The sequence below is a fragment of the Hypanus sabinus genome, chromosome 17 (genome assembly GCF_030144855.1).
Source record: "Hypanus sabinus isolate sHypSab1 chromosome 17, sHypSab1.hap1, whole genome shotgun sequence".
Lineage (NCBI taxonomy): Eukaryota > Metazoa > Chordata > Chondrichthyes > Myliobatiformes > Dasyatidae > Hypanus > Hypanus sabinus.
Window position 1 is genome coordinate 79,163,877 of NC_082722.1, and position 22,566 is coordinate 79,186,442.

The 22,566-nt window shown below is 50.6% G+C and overlaps 1 protein-coding gene across 1 annotated transcript in view; it reads left to right on the forward strand.

The window, feature by feature from the left end:
* LOC132406640 (carbonic anhydrase 7-like) overlaps positions 1-22,566 on the forward strand; it is a 31,907-nt gene that overhangs the window by 505 nt on the left and 8,836 nt on the right. Inside the window, exons 2-5 of the mRNA XM_059992442.1 lie at positions 2,528-2,725; positions 16,999-17,120; positions 19,634-19,729; positions 21,149-21,211. Coding sequence (XP_059848425.1) covers positions 2,528-2,725; positions 16,999-17,120; positions 19,634-19,729; positions 21,149-21,211 — 479 coding nt within the window. The remainder of the gene's footprint in view (positions 1-2,527; positions 2,726-16,998; positions 17,121-19,633; positions 19,730-21,148; positions 21,212-22,566) is intronic.

Genomic DNA, 22,566 nt, shown 5'->3' on the forward strand with positions numbered 1-22,566 from the left:
CTCACCCTCCACCCACTACCTCACCCTCCACACACTACCTCACCCTCCACCCATCTACTCCCACTCCACACACTACCTCACCCTCCACCCACTACCCCACTCACCCACTACCTCACCCTCCACCCACTACCTCACCCTCCACCCACTACCCCCACTCCACACACTACCTCACCCTCCACCACTACCCCACTCACACACTACCTCACCCTCCACCCACTACCCCCACTCCACCCACTACCTCACCCTCCACCCTACCCCACTCACCCACTACCTCACCCTCCACCCACTACCCCACTCCACGACACTACCTCACCTCCACCCACTACCTCACCTCCACCACTACCTCCACCTCCACCACACTACCTCACCCTCCACCACTACCCCCACTCCACCACTACCTCACCCTCCACCCACTACCCCCACTCAACCACTACCTCACCCTCCACCCACTACCTCACCCTCCACCCACTACCTCACCCTCCACCCAGCTACCCCCACTCCACACACTACCTCACCCTCCACCACTACCCCCACTCCACCCACTACCTCACCCTCCACCCACTACCCCCACTCCACACACTACCTCACCCTCCACCCACTCCCACTCCACACACTACCTCTCCTCTCACCCACTACCCCACTGCCACACTAACCTCACCCTCCACCCACTACCTCACCCTCCACCCACTACCTCACCCTCCACCCACTACCCCGCACTCACACACTACCACTCTACTCACATCATCACTACACTCACCCTCCACCCACTACCCCCACTCCACACACTACTCACCCTCCAACCACTACCAGCACCTCCACACACTCCTCCACTACCCCCACTCCACACACTACCTCACCACCCACTCCCTCACCCACTAACCCCACTCCACACACTACCTCACCCTCACCCACTACCCCACTCCACCCACTACCCACACTCCACACACTACCTCACCCGCCACCCACTACCTCACCCTCCACCCACTACTCACCCTCCACACACTACCCCACGCCCACACACTACCCCCACTCCACACACTACCTCACCCTCCACCCACTACCTCACCCTCCACCCACTACCCCCACTCCACACACTACCTCACCCTCCATCCACTACCTCACCTTCCATCCACTACCCCCACTCCACACACTACCTCACCACCCACTACCTCACCCTCCACCCACTACCCCCACTCCACACACTACCTCACCCTCCATCCACTACCTCACCCTCCACCCACTACCCCCACTCCACACACTACCTTACCCTCCACCCACTACCTCACCCTCCACCCACTACCCCCACTCCACACACTACCTCACCACCCACTACCTCACCCTCCACCCACTACCCCCACTCCACACACTACCTCACCCTCCATCCACTACCTCACCCTCCACCCACTACCCCCACTCCACACATTACCTCACCCTCCACCCACTACCCCCACTCCACACACTACCTTACCCTCCACCCACTACCTCACCCTCCACCCACTACCCCCACTCCACACACTACCTCACCCTCCACCCACTACCTCACCCTCCACCCACTACCCCCACTCCACCCACTACCTCACCCTCCACCCACTACCTCACCCTCCACCCACTACCCCCACTCCACACACTACCTCACCCTCCACCCACTACCCCCACTCCACACACTACCTCACCCTCCACCCACTACCTCACCCTCCACCCACTACCTCACCCTCCACCCACTACCTCACCCTCCACCCATTACCCCCACTCCACACATTACCTCACCCTCCACCCACTACCCCCACTCCACACACTACCTTACCCTCCACCCACTACCTCACCCTCCACCCACTACCCCCACTCCACACACTACCTTACCCTCCACCCACTACCTCACCCTCCACCCACTACCTCACCCTCCACCCACTACCTCCACTCCACCCACTACCCCCACTCCACCCACTACCTCACCCTCCACCCACTACCTCACCCTCCACCCACTACCTCACCCTCCACCCACTACCCCCACTCCACCCACTACCCCCACTCCACCCACTACCTCCCCCTCCACCCACTACCCCCTCTACCCACTATCTCCCCCTCTACCCACTACCTCATCCACTAACCCCCTCCACCCACTAAACCCCTCCTCCACCTTAACCAACCCCTCCACCCATATCTCCCCTCCACCCATATCTCCCCTCCCTTCCACCCATCAATGGCCTTCCACCCACTAACCCTCACACCACCACTAACCTGCCTCCACCCACCCAACCACTAATTAATCATTTCTTTATGTATTTATATATTATGTTTGAAAAATTATTATTGGATTCTTTATCCTATCGTTCTTTTGTGCTGCAAAAGTAACAATGATTTTATTTTCCTGTACACTTGGATACTGGAAATGTCCTTGTGCCATCTTGAATCGTGACTCTCCGCAGACGCTGCCTGACCTGCCGAGTCTCTCCAGTGTTTTGTTTGACTCTCTGGATTCTGACGTCGGCAGACTCTTGTGTCTTCTGAGTTCTGTTTTCCCTTACAGGTCCACTGAACTGGTACAAGAACTTCCCATTTGCCCAGGGAGACCATCAGTCGCCTATCAACATCGTTCCTGCCGAGGCAGTCTACAATGCTGAACTGCAGCCGCTCAGCGTAGCCTACAGTGGCTGCTCCTCCATGTCCATTTGCAACACCGGGCACTCGGTTGCGGTGGAGTTCGAGGACTGCAACGATAAGACAGGTGAGGGAAGGAACAGTGTGTGAACCGTAAAGACTCAGTTCTGTGGGAAGTGGAGGAAGATTTGAAAAACGTCCTCACAGATTCTGGGAATCTGAAATAAAAATAGCATATGCAGGTTAAACCCGGCAGATGGACGAGTTCACTGGAGGCTGAAGGTGGCGTGTGCCGAGGTTTGACAGGTGTGTGTGTGTTGAAGAGGAGCTCGTTTTTGCTGCGTTAGTTTTGTTGCTGGTTGTGTTCTGCCAAACGTGTTACGTGCCCCCGGAATGTGTGGCAACACTTGCATCAGATCGTTGGTCATTGATATAAACAGCCTTCTATTGTGAGGTTGTGCCCTCTGGCCCTCTGCCCCACATCATCCCTACATCCATTCTATCTAGAATTTCCTCTTCATTCCTTCCTCCATGCCCTGATTTGTTTGAATGACTGGGACAAGGAAAAGGCCAGACTGCCCTCATCAGATCATGGCTGACCTGTCCCTGAATACCTTCCCCAACCAAACTGTATCAGTTCAGAGCTGAAATGTCTGCGGATCTAGGCAGCTTTGGGACAGATAGATCTGCTCTTCATACCTGCATAAAGGTGTTGGCTTCACTCAGCTGTTGTTGCAGGAAAGCAGCATCCATCATCTGGGACCACCACTGCCCAGGACATGCTCCCTTTCTTTGGAAGAGGGTACAGGAGCCACAGAACCCACACCGCCAGGTCCAGGAACAGTTATTAACCCTCAACGATCAGGCTCTCAATCAGAGGGGATGACTTCACTCAACTTCACTTACCCCATCGTTGAAATGTTCCCACAACCTAAGGACACGCTTGCAAGGATTCATCTCATGCTCTCAATATTTATTGCTTATTTATTTGTCATGTTTTTATTATTCTCGTTTTGTCTTTGCACAGCCAGTTGTCCAGTGCACATCGGTTGTTTGTCCAACTTGTTATGAGTGGTTTTTCATTGTTGTGGTGTTCCATATGTTTACTGTGAATGCCCACAAGAAAACGAATCTCAGGGTTGCATCAGTACCTTGAGAATAAACTGACTTTGAACTTGGCCTTATCAGCCTCTGAGGACTCCCGTTGCTCGACCAGACAATTTCCCTCCGTCCACCTGTTCCCGTCCATTTAACCATTGGAAGGCGACTTTAGATCTTCCCTCAATTTTCTGAACTCTACGGAGGATGATTACTCTGTGTGATCAGAATGCAGTTAACTCCTTTAGCCCTGGTGTCATTTGCAGTGCCCAGTCCAGTGCATGACCTTACAGAGGAACCTGCTTGACTCTGTCGCTTCACACTCCCTCTTTTGAGTGCTCGTGTGTGTATGTATCACTCGGCCAATTGTGTGTGTCTCTCTTTCACTCCAGAGTGTAATTTTGTCGCATGCGCGTGCGCGCGTGTGTATGTGTGTGTGTGTCTGTCTGTGTCTGTGTATGAGTGTGTGTATGTGTGTATGAGTGTATGTGTGACTGTCTATGTGTGTATGTGTGTCTGTCTGTCTGTGTCTGTGTATGAGTGTGTGTGTATGTGTGTCTGTCTGTGTCTGTGTATGAGTGTGTATGTGTGTGTGTCTGTCTGTGTATGAGTGTGTGTGTGTCTGTCTGTGTCTGAGTCTGTGTATGAGTGTGTGTGTGTCTGTCTGTGTCTGTGTGTGTGTATGAGTGTGTGTGTGTGAATGAGTGTCTGTCTGTGTGTGTGAGAGAGAAGAGTGTTCAAAGTTTAAAGTACATTTATTATCGAAGTATGTGTACTACATACAACCTTACAGGCAGCCACCAAACAAAGAGACTCGAAAGAATCCATTAAAAAATCATCAAACACCAAATAGGCAAATAAAAGCAAATCATGCAAAGCATAAAAGTAAGCACATAACATTCAGAACTGAAGTTCACCAAAGTGAGTCCACAGCCATGAAGCCAGTCATCACCGCAGTCAGTCATCACCAGTCAGTCATCACCACAGTCGGTCATCACCACAGTCGGTCATCACCACAGTCAGTCATCACCACAGTCGGTCATCACCACAGTCGGTCATCACCAGTCAGTCATCACCACAGTCGGTCATCACCACAGTCGGTCATCACCACAGTCGGTCATCACCACAGTCAGTCATCACCAGTCAATCATCACCACAGTCGGTCATCACCACAGTCGGTCATCACCGCAGTCAGTCATCACCAGTCAGTCATCACCACAGTCGGTCATCACCGCAGTCAGTCATCACCAGTCAGTCATCACCACAGTCGGTCATCACCACAGTCGGTCATCACCACAGTCAGTCATCACCACAGTCAGTCATCACCGCAGTCAGTCATCACCACAGTCGGTCATCACCACAGTCAGTCATCACCACAGTCGGTCATCACCGCAGTCAGTCATCACCAGTCAGTCATCACCACAGTCGGTCATCACCACAGTCGGTCATCACCAGTCAGTCATCACCGCAGTCGGTCATCACCACAGTCAGTCATCACCACAGTCAGTCATCACCAGTCAGTCATCACCACAGTCAGTCATCACCACAGTCGGTCATCACCACAGTCAGTCATCACCGCAGTCAGTCATCACCAGTCAGTCATCACCACAGTCGGTCATCACCACAGTCGGTCATCACCACAGTCAGTCATCACCAGTCAGTCATCACCACAGTCAGTCATCACCGCAGTCAGTCATCACCAGTCAGTCATCACCACAGTCAGTCATCACCGCAGTCAGTCATCACCAGTCAGTCATCACCACAGTCGGTCATCACCGCAGTCGGTCATCGCCACAGTCGGTCATCACCGCAGTCAGTCATCACCACAGTCGGTCATCGCCACAGTCGGTCATCGCCACAGTCAGTCATCACCACAGTCGGTCATCACCACAGTCGGTCATCACCAGTCGGTCATCGCCACAGTCGGTCATCACCACAGTCGGTCATCACCGCAGTCGGTCATCACCACAGTCGGTCATCACCAGTCAGTCATCGCCACAGTCGGTCATCGCCACAGTCGGACATCACCGCAGTCAGTCATCACCGCAGTCAGTCATCACCGCAGTCAGGTCATCACCGCAGTCGGTCATCACCACAGTCGGTCATCACCACAGTCGGTCATCACCAGTCAGTCATCGCCACAGTCGGTCATCGCCACAGTCGGTCATCACCACAGTCGGTCATCACCACAGTCGGTCATCACCAGTCAGTCATCACCGCAGTCAGGTCATCACCACAGTCGGTCATCACCACAGTCGGTCATCACCAGTCAGTCATCACCGCAGTCAGGTCATCACCGCAGTCAGTCATCACCGCAGTCAGTCATCACCGCAGTCAGTCATCACCAGTCAGTCATCACCGCAGTCAGGTCATCACCGCAGTCGGTCATCACCGCAGTCGGTCATCACCGCAGTCAGTCATCACCGCAGTCAGTCATCACCGCAGTCAGTCATCACCGCAGTCAGGTCATCACCGCAGTCGGTCATCACCGCAGTCGGTCATCACCACAGTCAGTCATCACCAGTCAGTCATCGCCACAGTCGGTCATCACCGCAGTCGGTCATCACCACAGTCGGTCATCACCAGTCAGTCATCGCCACAGTCAGTCATCACCACAGTCGGTCATCACCACAGTCGGTCATCACCAGTCAGTCATCGCCACAGTCAGTCATCACCACAGTCGGTCATCACCACAGTCGTTCATCATCAGTCAGTCATCGCCACAGTCGGTCATCACCGCAGTCGGTCATCACCACAGTCGGTCATCACCAGTCAGTCATCGCCACAGTCAGTCATCACCACAGTCGGTCATCACCACAGTCGGTCATCACCAGTCAGTCATCGCCACAGTCAGTCATCACCACAGTCGGTCATCACCACAGTCGTTCATCATCAGTCAGTCATCGCCACAGTCAGTCATCACCACAGTCGGTCATCGCCGCAGTCGGTCATCGCCGCAGTCGGTCATCGCCACAGTCGGTCATCACCGCAGTCAGTCATCACCACAGTCGGTCATCGCCACAGTCGGTCATCGCCACAGTCGGTCATCGCCACAGTCGGTCATCACCACAGTCAGTCATCACCACAGTCGGTCATCACCAGTCAGTCATCGCCACAGTCAGTCATCGCCACAGTCAGTCATCACCACAGTCGGTCATCACCACAGTCGGTCATCACCAGTCAGTCATCGCCACAGTCAGTCATCACCACAGTCGGTCATCACCACAGTCGGTCATCACCAGTCAGTCATCACCGCAGTCAGGTCATCACCACAGTCGGTCATCACCACAGTCGGTCATCACCAGTCAGTCATCACCGCAGTCAGGTCATCACCGCAGTCAGTCATCACCGCAGTCAGTCATCACCGCAGTCAGTCATCACCGCAGTCAGGTCATCACCGCAGTCGGTCATCACCACAGTCGGTCATCACCGCAGTCAGTCATCACCGCAGTCAGTCATCACCGCAGTCAGTCATCACCGCAGTCAGGTCATCACCGCAGTCGGTCATCACCGCAGTCGGTCATCACCACAGTCAGTCATCACCAGTCAGTCATCGCCACAGTCGGTCATCACCGCAGTCGGTCATCACCACAGTCGGTCATCACCAGTCAGTCATCGCCACAGTCAGTCATCACCACAGTCGGTCATCACCACAGTCGGTCATCACCAGTCAGTCATCGCCACAGTCAGTCATCACCACAGTCGGTCATCACCACAGTCGTTCATCATCAGTCAGTCATCGCCACAGTCAGTCATCACCACAGTCGGTCATCACCGCAGTCGGTCATCACCAAAGTCAGTCATCACCAAAGTCAGTCATCACCAGTCAGTCATCACCGCAGTCGGTCATCACCACAGTCGGTCATCACCGCAGTCGGTCATCACCAGTCAGTCATCACCAGTCAGTCATCACCGCAGTCAGTCATCAACGCAGTCGGTCATCACCGCAGTCGGTCATCACCGCAGTCGGTCATCGCCGCAGTCGGTCATCGCCGCAGTCGGTCATCGCCGCAGTCGGTCATCACCGCAGTCGGTCATCGCCACAGTCGGTCATCGCCACAGTCGGTCATCACCACAGTCGGTCATCACCACAGTCGGTCATCACCAGTCAGTCATCGCCACAGTCAGTCATCACCACAGTCGGTCATCACCACAGTCGGTCATCACCAGTCAGTCATCACCGCAGTCAGGTCATCACCGCAGTCAGTCATCACCGCAGTCAGTCATCACCGCAGTCAGTCATCACCAGTCAGTCATCACCGCAGTCAGGTCATCACCGCAGTCGGTCATCACCACAGTCGGTCATCACCGCAGTCAGTCATCACCGCAGTCAGTCATCACCGCAGTCAGTCATCACCGCAGTCAGGTCATCACCGCAGTCGGTCATCACCGCAGTCGGTCATCACCACAGTCAGTCATCACCAGTCAGTCATCGCCACAGTCGGTCATCACCGCAGTCGGTCATCACCACAGTCGGTCATCACCAGTCAGTCATCGCCACAGTCAGTCATCACCACAGTCGGTCATCACCACAGTCGGTCATCACCAGTCAGTCATCGCCACAGTCAGTCATCACCACAGTCGGTCATCACCACAGTCGGTCATCATCAGTCAGTCATCGCCACAGTCAGTCATCACCACAGTCGGTCATCACCGCAGTCGGTCATCACCAAAGTCAGTCATCACCAAAGTCAGTCATCACCAGTCAGTCATCACCGCAGTCGGTCATCACCACAGTCGGTCATCACCGCAGTCGGTCATCACCACAGTCGGTCATCACCGCAGTCGGTCATCACCAGTCAGTCATCACCAGTCAGTCATCACCGCAGTCGGTCATCAACGCAGTCGGTCATCACCGCAGTCGGTCATCACCGCAGTCGGTCATCACCGCAGTCGGTCATCGCCGCAGTCGGTCATCACCACAGTCGGTCATCACCAGTCAGTCATCACCACAGTCGGTCATCACCAGTCGGTCATCACCAGTCAGTCATCACCGCAGTCGGTCATCACCGCAGTCGGTCATCATCAAAGTCAGTCATCACCACAGTCAGTCATCACCACAGTCGGTCATCACAGTCGGTCATCACAGTCGGTCATCACCGCAGTCAGTCATCACCGCAGTCAGTCATCACCACAGTCGGTCATCACCAGTCGGTCATCACCAAAGTCAGTCATCACCACAGTCGGTCATCACCAGTCAGTCATCACCAAAGTCAGTCATCACCACAGTCGGTCATCACCACAGTCGGTCATCACCAGTCAGTCATCACCGCAGTCGGTCATCACCGCAGTCGGTCATCACCGCAGTCGGTCATCACCGCAGTCGGTCATCACCACAGTCGGTCATCACCACAGTCGGTCATCACCAGTCAGTCATCACCACAGTCAGTCATCATCACAGTCAGTCATCATCACAGTCGGTCATCACCACAGTCGGTCATCACCACAGTCGGTCATCACCAGTCAGTCATCACCACAGTCGGTCATCACCGCAGTCGGTCATCACCGCAGTCGGTCATCGCCAGTCGGTCATCGCCGCAGTCGGTCGTCGCCACAGTCGGTCGTCGCCGCAGTCGGTCGTCACCGCAGTCAGTCGTCACCGCAGTCAGTCATCACCACAGCCAGTCATCGCCGCAGCCAGTCCAGGAGCAATGGTCTCTGTCTTAGTTCAGCACAGAGACCAGTAAACCACGCTGATCACCAGGTTGTTCCTTGCTTCTGGCCCTGACACACTGACCTTTTCAATCTGGCCCGACGCTTAAATTGGCCAAACATTGTCTTGTCACTCTCTGTCAGATCCGGGCCCTGCCACTTCAACACACTTCTGGGTCTGGCCCTGTACCCGACCTTTCCAAAGTGCCCTGGTGCTTAAACCCATCCTCACTTCCTTGTGGGGGGAGAGAGAGAGAGAGAGAGAGAGAGAGAGAATATATGTGTGTGTGTGTGTGTGTGTGTACCCTTTCCCCCACCCCCACCCTCATTACCCTCCCTTTTTCTTTTCTTTTTTTTTGTTCTCAATGTTTAATACTTGTTTATTCATCATTATTTGGTTTATTTGTTTCTACGTTCTTATATTGGTTGTTTGTCTTTGTGTGCGGTCTTTCATTCATTCTATTGTTCTTCAGAATCATTACTATGAACTTCTTTAGAGCAGTTGGCAATGCATTGTGAACATTCATGGACATCAAATATTCCGCTGCAATAGCTTTCCCTGCATTCTTCAGCCAGTTAATTATTTATCTGGAACTGCAGTGTGGAACAATCTGATGGCTCAGGTTATAAGAGATAAAAGAGCAATAATCATGCTTTAATTTAGACGTGAACCATGACACAGCAGAGGCTGAGAGTGCTGTGTCAGCAGAAACTAATTCCCTCATTCACTCACACACTCCGTCTGGTATCAGGGAAAAGCGGCAGCAAGTTGTGAGCTCAGTCAGCTCCATCATGGCCACTGGCCTCCCCAGTATCGAGGACCCCTTCGGAAGGCCATGTCTCAGAAAATTGGTATCCATCACGGAGGACCCCCATCTCCCTGGACATGCCCTCTTCTCATTGCCACCATCAGGGAGGAGATGCAGGAGCCTGAAGACCCACATGCAACCTCTCAGGAACAGATTCTTCTCCTCTTCTGCCATCAGATTGCTGAATGGACAATGAACCCATGAACATTACCTCTTCTTTCACTACTTATTTAATTCAATTTTTTTACACATGCTTGTTGTACTTTGTAGGTTTTTAAATTTGTTATGTACTGCAATGTACTACTGAAGCAGAACCACAAATTTCATGACATCTGCCAGTGACATTAAATCTGATTCTGATTCTGATCACCAGCAAGGTTTTTGTTTATTGGCCATCCGGGATTATCCGGGTCAAGATGGGGATGATTCACCTTCCTGAACCACTGCGGTCCCTCAGGTGAATGTGCTCCCACGGGTGCTATTGGACAGGGGACCCAGTGATGAAGGGCTGTCGGTCAGGGTGGTGTGTAACCCTGAGGGGGACCTGCAGGCACCGTATCTCTACTGCCTTTGCCTTAAGCTGGAGAGGGTGCATGAAAGATCTGCAGGAATATTACCGAGCTTCAAAGTAGAATTTCAAAATTCGAAGTAAATTTATTATCAACGCCCATAGATGTCACCGTATCCAACCCTGAGATCCATTTTCTGATGGCATTCACAGTAAATACAAAGAAACACAATAGAATCAATGGAAAAACTGCACACAAGCAAAAATGGACAATCAACATGCAAATGGCAACCAATTGTGCAAATACAAAAAAATCTAAATAACAATAAATAAGAAAGTAGCAAGTATTGAGACGAGTTGCAGAGTCGTTGTAAGTGTGTCTATCAGTTGTGGAATCCGTTCAGTGTTGTAGTGAGTGAAGTTAGCCACACTGATGGTTGAGGGGTAATAACCTGGTGGTGTGGGTCCTGAGGCTCCTGTACCTCCTTCCTGATGGCAGCAGTGAGAAGGTGGTGGGATTGTTGAAGGTGGGTGCTGCTTTCCTGCGACCGCGCTCCGTGTGGAGGTGCTCAATACTGTGCCGGACGAGCTGGATAGGCTGGGACCATCTTTGCTGGAGTGAAGGAGGCTGCGTGGTGACATTTATAACATCATGAGAGGCACAGATAAGGTGGACAGACACAGTCTTTTCCCCCAGGGTAAATCTAGAGGGTCAGGTTTAAGGTGAGAGGGGAAAGATTTAATGTGCAAATCATTGTGGACATTATCTTTTCCAAAAGGTCCCATCTGGAAAGCACTGTAGGGCTACTAAAACAAAAACCTCACGCCATCTTGAAAGTTTCTTGCCCAGGCAGTCAATCTAGTTAGCAGCCCACACTCCCATCTATCGATGACCCCAGTCACTGTACTGTGAACACGTTAAACCACTAACTGTAATGCTGTTTACATTGTTGGTATTTATATATTTATGCTAACTTTACTCCATATCCATGCTTTAACCTCTGACTTTATTAGCTTTTTATATGTAGGACCATAAAACATTGGAGCAGGATTAGGCCATTTGGCCCATCGAGTCTGCACCATCATTCTAACATGGCTGACTTATTATCCCTCTCAACCCCATTCTCTTGCTTTCTTCCCGTAACCTTTGAAACCCTGACTAATCAAGAGCCTATCAGGCTTCTCTTTCAATATACCCAGTGACTTGGCCTCTACGTCTGTCTGTGACAAAATTTCCACAGACTCACCAACCTCTGAAATTCCTCCTTATCTTTGGTCTAAATGGACGTCCCTGTACTCTGAGGCTATGCCCTCTGGTCCTCGACTCCCCCTCTTTTGGGAACATCCTCTCCACGTCCCTCTATTCTAAGGTTGTGCCCTCTGGTCCTCCACTCCCCCTCTATTGGAAACATGCTCTCCACATCCCTCTACATAATTCTTCATTTTTTATCTAATTTTTTATTCTTTAGAATTGTTGGAAGTTGTTTTAGTTCTGATGACCACACCACAGTTAATTCCTAATCAATGTAAATGTATGTGGTGAATAAATTTGATCTTTGATTTAAAGGGCGCCTGAGTGATAACTTTTTCACATTGAGTGGTGGCGTGTGGAACGAGCTGTCAGGGAGGTGCTAGAGGGGGGTACAGTTACGTTTAAAAGACACTTGGGCAGCTACGTAGAGAGAAAAGGTTTAGAGGCTTCCGATCCTGGCAGGACTGAGTTACAAAGCTGGAAATCCTTGACAGAGCAGAGACGGTGAGCATGGAGGTTATGTCTCTGAAAGACCAGCTTTGATGGACAGGACATGTCAATCACACGGGGACCCAGATTCCCCAAACAGTTACTGTACGGTGAGCTATCTCTGGGCAAGAGGAACCAAGATATGCCTCGCAAGAGGTTCAGACATAGCTAACATTGCATATGTTGGACTCAGTCCAAGGCAGCTGGAACAGTGTGCACAAGACCAGACTGGATAGAATGCCTTGGTAATACTCACCCAAGACAGCTGTGAGGTGGGGGGGGGGGTGATGTGGATCAGACCTGTTGGCTGTCCTAGAGTGACAGAAACCTGGAAGAGCAAAGCCTCCGGTTAACTCAGGACAGTTCCCCTGTGCTCAATGAGAATGCATTTCTCACTCCAGACTTGGACTCCACAGCCACCTTCGTGTCCAAAACAGGTGAGAGGCGCAAGAGTGACTGTTGTCGTCGGACACAATGGACGACCATCAGGGGAACGTGGGCCAGATATAAACAAATCTTACATGACCATCGTGGTCAGCATGGATGAATTGGGCCAAAGGACCTGAGTCTGTGCTTCATGACTCTGTAGTCGAGGTGGTGGGTTTGGGAAGTGCTTGGTGGGATGAAGGCAATGAATACCAGTGGGAGGATCTGTTGATGAAAACCTCTCCCACAGCAGCAGAAAGGGTCTTTATTGAGAGACACAGTACGGTAGCAGGTCCTTTCGCCTATGTGACCAAGTACCCTACTAACCTGTAGGTCTTTGGAATGTGCAAGGAAATCCATGTGGTCACAGGGAGAACGTAAGAACTCCTTACGGAATTGATTGGTGGGAACCGAACCTGGATCACTGGCACCATAACCGTGGTTGTCCATCATATCCGACAATGACAGGAGTCCTGTGAGGGAGAGTTTTAAAGTGAAAAACCGTTGTACTGGGGCAGTGCCACCCTCTTGACCTTGGGAGTCCAAGTCCAATGGTACGAACAAGCATCACAAGCTGGGGTTTTCCTTGGTTGCAATGTGCCTTGTCTCCACAAAGCATTGCAGAACCATCTTCCTGACCGGTGGAGTGGATCTTATCCCCCCCAGCCTGCTGGAGCTGACTTTTCATGCTAGGACAGGCATATCCCTATCTCACGGGGTCTAGCTTCTCTCACCCGGTTTATCCTGCCGGTCAAAGTGGTGTATGGGGGTAAGGCTGCTGTCACATGCAAACAGTGACTTGTGCCCACAGGTGAGAGCTGAGTGTCCATGGGGACCAAAGGTGAGTGAGCTGCCCAGACTGGACACCTTCATCAGAGGTGCTACCCCTCCCTGGACACCCCAGTTACGCTAACTGCAATGCTACTGTGCTGTCCATAGTCTTTCTGCAGATCTACCTGGCTTCCACCCTTCAGTTCTTCCCCTTTGCCCTCCCCCACCCTGTAGTTCATAATCTGTCTGCAGATCTTCCCCTTTGCCCTCCCCCACCCTGTAGTTCATAATCTGTCTGCAGATCTTCCCCTTTGCCCTCCCCCACCCTGTAGTTCATAATCTGTCTGCAGATCTTCCCCTTTGCCCTCCCCCACCCTGTAGTTCATAATCTGTCTGCAGATCTTCCCCTTTGCCCTCCCCCACCCTGTAGTTCCTGGTCTGACATCCAGTAGGAACTTAGCACTGACGATGAGGCTTCCACACCCATGTGGGATCAGAGTTTGAAACTTTTTTTTCAGGAGGAGCTCAGCAGGTCAAGCAGCATTTGTGGGGGTGAGGAGGGGGAGGAGATTGTCATCCCAGCTTCCAGTATCTGTGGTCTCACACAACTCTTGTGGGGCCAGTGCTGGTTGGACAGATTTCCAGTATCTGTGGTCTCACACAACTCTTGTGGGGCCAGTGCTGCTTGGACAGATTTCCAGTATCTGTGGTCTCACACAACTCTTGTGGGGCCAGTGCTGCTTGGACAGATGACAGTTGAAGGATGGCATGAACATTGATTTCTTCTTCTGGTAAATTTTATTTACCACTTTTTTTTCTTTTACCCCTCCCCTTTCTCTCTTCTTTTCCCCACTCTTCTTCTCATCTGCTATCACCTCCAACTGGTTTCTCTCCTCCTTCCCTTTCTCCCATGCCCCACTTTCCTCTCCTATCAGACTCCTCCTTCTTCAGCTGGTCTCGGTGCAAAGCATTGACTGTTCATTTCTGCCGATGCTGCCTGATCTGCTCAGTTCCCCTGGCATTTTGTGTGCATTGTTAATCACTTCCTGTCTGTGGATTCATGGCTGAATAATGGGGATACCGGCTCCCTTGGTTTGGGTAAAATGATGACTTTGTGCTAAATGCAGAGACAAATTGCTGGGTTGGGCAAAGAGGTCTGTGATTGTACAAAGAACACAGGACTGAGTGGCCTTAGGAAGCCACATCAAACAGCGGCTTCTGGCTTTTACAGAAAAATGTACCAACACAACGGCTGGTCCTCAGTGGGGGCTCACTCACAGATTTCCGTCCCACACTCTGCCTGCCCTTCCAGCCTCTACCTCTTGCCTCTTCCCATCCTTTACTCTGTCTGTCTCTCTGCATCTCTCTCTGTCTCTCTCTCTCTGTCAAAATCAGGTTTAATATCACTAGCATAGGTTGTGAAATTTGTTCTTTTGTGGGAATGGTATAATGCAATACATAATACAAACGTAATAATAAACTATAAATTGCAATAAGAAATATATATACTGTATATATAAATAAAATTAAATAATTATTGTAAAAAAAGAGCAAAAAGTAGAGAGTTCAATGTCCATTCAGGAATCTGATGGCAGAGGGGAAGAAGCTGTTCCTGAAACATTGAGTGTGAGGCTTCAGTACCTCCTCCCTGATGTTAGCGATGAGAAGAGGGCATGTCCTGGATATTGAGAGTCCTCAACGATGGATGCTGCCTTTTTGACACATTGCCTTTCGAAGATACCCTCGATGCAGGGGAGGCAAGTGCCCATGATGCAGTTGGCCCTTTCTGTCTCTGTCTCTCGGTCTCTTTCTCTTTGTCTCTGTCTTTGTCTCTCTATCTCTTTCTCTGTCTCTGTCTCTCTCTGTCTGTCTGTCTCTCTTTCTCTCCCTCTGTCTCTGTCTCTCTGTTTCTCTCCCTCTCTCTCCCTTGAAGAGAGACACTCAGAACAGGATGCAATATGTCATTACTCACAATGGCTGACATTAAAAAGGCAGTGGGAAAAGGACAAGCTGATATTTGTTCCAACAATCAGGCACAGGGTTCTTAGCAGTGAGGCCCACGTCCACAGATCCCTCAGAGTTGCACAAGTTGATCAGGTGGTGAAGAAGGCATGAGGTCTGTCGGCCTTTCTGAGATGGGGGGGCGGTTGAGTTCAAGAGCAGTGGGGTAATGTTGAAACTCTGTGAACCTCTGCAGCCTCTGTGGTGACAGTACTGTTCAGAAGAGAGGTGCCAGGTTTGGACATACTGATGGGAAAGATGTCATGGTTAATTTCCTAACACAACATTGTCACCCCCCTGCCCCAGTGCAACGGTAAGGGTGGGTTGGGGATGAGGAGGTTGGGTTGACAGAGGTGACGTGGGGAGGAGTTGGTCAGTTGAAATGGGAGGGAGGGCGTCATGAATAGGGCAGTGTTTTGAAATTGTTTTAGCCATTCAATGTGGAGTAAGACCTTCCGGCCCTTTGACCTGTGCTGTCCTACAATCCCACACCCTGATTAACCCTAACTTAGTCAGGGGACTATTTGTCTTTGGAACGTGGGAGGAAACCGAGCATCCAGGGAAAGCCCATGTGGTCACGGGGAGACTCCTTACGGATGTGGGGGAGTTGGGGTTAACATGGAGAGGGGAAAGTTGGGTGGTGGGTGATATGGGGACAGGAGTGTTGGAGCAGGGATTGGTTGGGGGAGAGGACAGAGGTTTGCTTGACATGGGAAGGGGGATTGGATGATGATGTGGGGAAGGTGACGCTGAGTAGGTGATGTGGGGCCAGAAGGTGTTGGATGGGGAGGGTGACGTTGGGTGGGGGAGGTGATGTGGGAGTCAAGAATGTAAGAGGGGGAATTGGGTGATTGTGATGTGGGGAGGGTGATGTTGGGTGGGGAGGTGATGTGGGAGTCAAGAATGTAAGAGGGGGAATTGGGTGATTGTGATGTGGGGAGAGTGATGTTGGGTGGGGAGGGTGACGGGTGGGGGAGGTGATGTGGGAGTCAAGAATGTAAGAGGGGGAATTGGGTGATTGTGATGTGGGGAGGGTGATATGGGGGTCAAGGATGTAAGAAGGGGGAATTGGGTGACGATGGGTGGGGAGGGTGATGTGGGGTCGAGGATGTAAGAGGGGGAATTGGATGATGGTGATGTGGGGAGGGTGATGGTGGGTGGGGGAGGTGATGTGGGGTCGAGGATGTAAGAAAGTGGAATTGGGTTTTGTAGAAGCGGTTGCCCAAGCGGCTACATTCCAGACCTCTCCTATTCCTCACCCTCCACTGGCTATCAATCATTGCTTTGGCCCCTATGTCTGCGATGCCCGAGCTGAGCGAAGGGGCAGGAGGGGGGTGGGTCACATCGCTCCTGACCTCTGTGCTGTCTGACCTGTGTGTGCTCCTCCCTCTTAGTGATCAGCGGTGGCCCCTTGGAGCAGCCCTACAAACTGAAGCAGTTCCATTTCCACTGGGGGCAGAAGGATGACCAACGAGGCTCCGAGCACACCATCAACGGCAGGTCCTACTCAGGAGAGGTGAGCCAGCTTCCTGGCAGTGAGTACTGCTTCAGGACCCGTGCTTTCATTGGAACCACGGTCTCCGCATTATGTAACCCCAGGAATTAGCTAACAACACAGGAATGCAGTCGGTCACTTAGAGCAGTTTTGAGCCCTGTATCTAAGACAGGATGTGCTGGCATTGGAGATGGCCCAGAAGAGGATCACAATAATTATTCCTAAAATTTAAAGATAAGATATGAGGAGTGTTTGATGGCTCTGGGCCTGTACTCACTGGAGTTTAGAAGTGAAGGGATTCTCATTGAAACACATCAAATATTGAAAGGCCTAAATAGAGAAGATGTTCAGAGGATAGTGGGGGAGTCTAGGACCAGAGAGCACAGAAAGAGTGGATGTGGAGAGGATGTTTCCTGTAGTGGGGGAGTCTAGGACCAGAGGGCACATCCTCAGAATAGAGGGATGTCCATTTAGAACAGAAATGAGAAAGTATTTGTTTAGCCAGAGGGCAGTGAAACTGTGGAATATGTTGCCACAATTGGCTGTGGAAGCCAAGTCCATAAGTATACTTAAAGCAGAAGTTAAAGGTTTTTAATTAGTCAGGACATCAAAGGTTACAGGGAGATGGCAGGAGAAAAGGGTTGAGAGAGATAATAAAATCAGCCATGATGGAATGGCGGAGCAGATTCGATGGACTGAATGGCCTAATTCTGTTCCTATGTCTTATGGTCTAATTAAGCAGGTCAGCCAACATCTGTGGAATCCTTGTTTTTATGAAAGTTAATTCAATAACACATCAACTGCAGTTATTATTTTCAGTGGTGGGCAAGTTGTAGGAGAAGATCCCGAGAGGCAGGATTTATGAGCATTTGGAGAGGCATAATCTGATTGGGGATAGTCAGCATGGATTTGTCAAGGGCAGGTTGTGCCTTACGAGCCTGATTGATTTCTTTGAGGAGGTAACAAAACACATTGATGAAGGTAGAGCAGTGGATGTAGTGTATATGGATTTCAGTAAGGCATTTGATAAGGTTTCCCATGCAGACTCATTCAGAAAGTAAGGAGGCATGGGATACACGAAGACCTTGCTTTGTGATCCAGAATAGGCTTGTCCACAGTAAGCAAAGGGTGGTCGTAGATGGTTCATATTCTGCATGGAGGTCGGTGACCAGTGGTGTTTCACAGGAATCTATTCTGGGACCCCTCCTCTTTGTGATTTTCATAATGACCTGGATGAAGAAGTAGAAGGGTGGGTTAGTAATTTTGCTGATGGCACAAAGATTGGGGGTGTTGTGGACAGTCTGGAGGGTTGTCAGCGGTTACAGCGGGACATCGATAGGGTATAGAACCAGACTGAGAAGTGGCAGATGGACTTCAACCCAGATAACTGTGAAGTGGTTCATTTTGGTAGGTCAAATTTGAAGACAGAATATAATATCACTTGTAAGGCTCTTGGCAGTGTGGATGATCTGAGAGATCTTTGGGTCCATGTCCATAGGACACTCAAAGCTGCTGCACAGGTTGACCGTGTTGTTAAGAAGGCTTATGGTGTGTTGGCCTTCATCAACCGTGGAACTGAGTTCAAGAGTTGTGAGTTAATGTTACAGCTATATAAGACCTTGGTTGGACCCCACTTGGAGTACTGTGTTCAGTTCTCACTACAGGAAGGATATAGATACTATGAGATAGATAGTCAGAGGCGTTTTCCCAGGGCTGAAGTGGCTAACATGCTTAGAAATGGGTACCGAGGAGATGTCAGGGGTGAGTTTCTCACACAGAGAATGGTGGGTGCATGGAATGCACTGCTGGTGATGGTGGTGAAGTGGATACAATAGTGTATTTTAAGAGCCTCTTAGATAGATAAATGGAGCTTAGAAAAATAGAGGGCTATGCAGTAGGGAAATCCAGGCAGTTTCTAGAGTAGATTACATGTCGGCACAACTTTGTGGGGCAAAGGGCCTGTAATGTGTTGTAGATTTCTATGTTCCATGTTCTACATTGCACTCCGGTCTATGAGGGGCATATACAGGCCCAATGAAGGGTCTCGGCCTGCAACATTGACTATCCATTTCACCCCTACAGATGCTGCCTGACTCACTGAGTTCCTCCAGCGGTTTGTAGTTGCTCCAGGGTCCAGCATCTGCATTACCTCTCCTGTCTCTTAGTTAACCTTCATCTTTTAAAAACTGAAATGGTGGGGGTGTGGGAGCTAGTGGCCATGATGGAACTGGCTGAGTTTACTACTTTCTACAGCTTTTTCCAATCCTGTGCAGTGGCCCCTCTGTACCAGACTGTGATGCCACCAGTCAGAACGCTCTTCAAGGTACATCTGTAGAAATTTGCGAGAGTGTTTGATGTCCCACCAACTCTCCTCAAACTCCTAATGAAGTATAACCACTGACATGACTTCTTTGTGATTGCATCAGTATGTTGGCTCCGGGATGGATCTTCAGAGATGTTGATGCCCAGGAACTTGAAACTGCTCACCCTTTCCATTAAGCAATCTCACTTTCTGTTTCCTTCTGTCCTTGTAGCTTCATCTGGTGCACTGGAACTCCACAAAGTATCACACGTTTGGAGAGGCGGTGGTGGAAGCTGATGGGTTGGCAGTGATCGCTGTGTTCCTGGAGGTAGGCTGCCTGTAGCGACAACGTAACTTCTACCTGAACATGCTGATGACAGGGTGCTTAAGACTGATTTTGGGTCTGAATTTGAAACGATCAATCCTTATTCATTGTACTTTTCTAGAGAGATTATTTATTGGGAGGAGTTTGTTTGCGCTGGCCTCCACACAAGGGCTCTGTTGGAGTGTTCAATCTTTGACCTGTCTCCATCTTCTCTAATCAGCAAATTATGTTGGAAATACAGCTCTCCTTTTTAAAAAGAGGAGACTTACTCATCTTTGTAATCTGAAATCTACTGAGTTGGGAGTAGGGTAGATTCAGACAGGACTCTAGGATGTTGTGGACTTGAGGAGTGAGTGGTGAACTGAGGAGGGATCTGATTGAGGTTTATAAGATTATGAGGGGCATAGATAGAGCAGACAGACAGTATCTTTTTCCCAGGGCTGATATGTCTAATGCAATTTAAGGTGGGAGGGGGTAATTTCAAAGGAGATGTGAGGGGCAAGTTTTTACACAGAGAGTGGTGGGTGCCTGGAATATGCTGCCTGGGATGGTAGTAAAGGCAGATACATAGAGATATGGACTTTGTGTAGGCAGAAAGGATTAATTTAGTTTGCCATTTGATTACTAATATAATTGGTTTGGCACAACATTATGGGCTGAAGGGCCTGTACCTGTGCTGTACTGTTCTGTGTTCTGTAGGAGTAGGCCATTTGGCCCCTCAAACCTGCCCTGTTATTCCATTGAATCATGGCTGTTCTGAAGATGGCCTTATCATGGTGGAACCTTGTAAGTTACCTGTGCTGCTCTCGAGGGCAGAACAGTCACTTTTTACAGTACCAGCGATCAGGGTTCAATTCCCTCACTGTCTGTGAGGAGTTAGTACGTTCTCCCCGTGACCGTGTGGGTTTCCTCCGGGTGCTCCAGTTTCCTCCCACAGTCCAAAGTTGTACCGTACAGGTCAGGGTGAGTAAGTTGTGGGCACACTGTGTCGGCAACACGTGTCCTCCCCCCAGCACGTCCTCGTACTGTGTTGGTTGCCGACACACTCGATGCATTTTGTTGTACGTTTCGACGTACACATGACAAAAAATGGTAATCTCTCAAACTCTTCAATCTTTGAATGATGGGAGAAAATGGATGGGCCAAATGGCCTGCTCCTAGTTAGTGCCATAAATTCAGCAGGGAATTTGGGAGAAACTTCCCCAACCCATAAGGAGGGGGCTGAGGTGAAAAGTGGGGACTTTTTAAAGGGAAATGAGGAAGAAATCAAAGGAGGAGAGGCTGGGATGGGGCTAGTCCAGAGAATAAAGAGAAACCAGAAGGGCTGAGTGGCCTATTTATTTCTTATAAGGATGTTGATTTAACAAGAGATGCCATTTACTGAAATAATCTAGCATACCTTAAAATCCTGCTCTCTTTCAGACCGGCAACAGGCATGCCCACCTGCACAGGTTGACGGATGCCCTGTACATGGTGAAATTCAAGGTGAGGAGGGGTGTTTAGCTCCCACTGTCCTGCCTGACCTGGCCACTGTCCTGACTGAACTGGCCACTGTCCTGACTGACTTGCCCACCGTCCTGACTGACTTGCCCACCGTCCTGACTGACTTGACCACTGTCCTGCCTGACCTGGCCACTGTCCTGCCTGACCTGGCCACTGTCCTGACTGAACTGGCCACTGTCCTGACTGACTTGCCCACCGTCCTGACTGACTTGTCCACCGTCCTGACTGACTTGACCACTGTCCTGCCTGACCTGGCCACTGTCCTGCCTGACCTGGCCACTGTCCTGCCTGACCTGGCCACTGTCCTGACTGAACTGGCCACCGTCCTGACTGACTTGCCCACCGTCCTGACTGACTTGCCCACCGTCCTGACTGACTTGACCACCGTCCTGACTGACTTGACCACCGTCCTGACTGACTTGACCACTGTCCTGACTGACCTGACCACTGTCCTGACTGACCTGGGGAGTAGAGTGAAGGCCTCAACATGTGCCCAGAGTTCTTCATGTACCTCTGTGGGGAAAGGCTGAAACTTTGCCTGATGGTAAAAAATAGATTCAATGTCCTTCTCAGAACATAGAGCAGTACAGAACAGGAATCGGTAAATTAATCCCTTCTGCTGTACATAGTCCATACCTCTCCGTTTCCTGCATATCCATCTCTGTTCCACCTGCTTCCACCATCACCCCTGGCAAATATCCCCAGCAACCTCCATTTTCCTCACATATGTCCCTTGAGCTTTCTTACCTGAAATACATGCCCTCTACTATTAGACATTTTTACCCTATCTATGTTTTCCATGACTGTGTGTGTTTGCTCTGGGAGCTCTGGTTTCCTCCCACATTCCACAAGGCTTACAGTTCAGGGTTAGTGAGTTGTGGCCATACTATGTTGGCACCAGAGGCGTGACAACACTTGCAGGCTGCCCCCAGACTGTGTTGATCATTGTCACAAACGATGCTGATGTAATCTAAAAACCTGAAGGAGACTAGCTTGGCTGGGCATTTGGTCAGCATGCATGAGTTGGGCTGAAGGGCCTGTACTTTCTCTGTAACTCAATCACGGTGTCTTGCAGGGTGGAGATGCGTCTCTACAAAAGGAGGTGGAAGGCACTCCTTCCCTCCACTGGCCTGCAGGTCACCCTTGGGCAAGGGGTAGCACCAGCTTAGCCCTCTGATCAGGGTCACGTGATGCCATGGGAGCAGGGTGGTTGGTCATATGAGCCGCTGGTGTACATCACAAGTCCTGGTTATGCAACCACAGACATCAGGCATACAAGTGTATTAATAATGGTCAGGTGAACCATTATGAACGAGGTGAATAATAGTTAATTAATA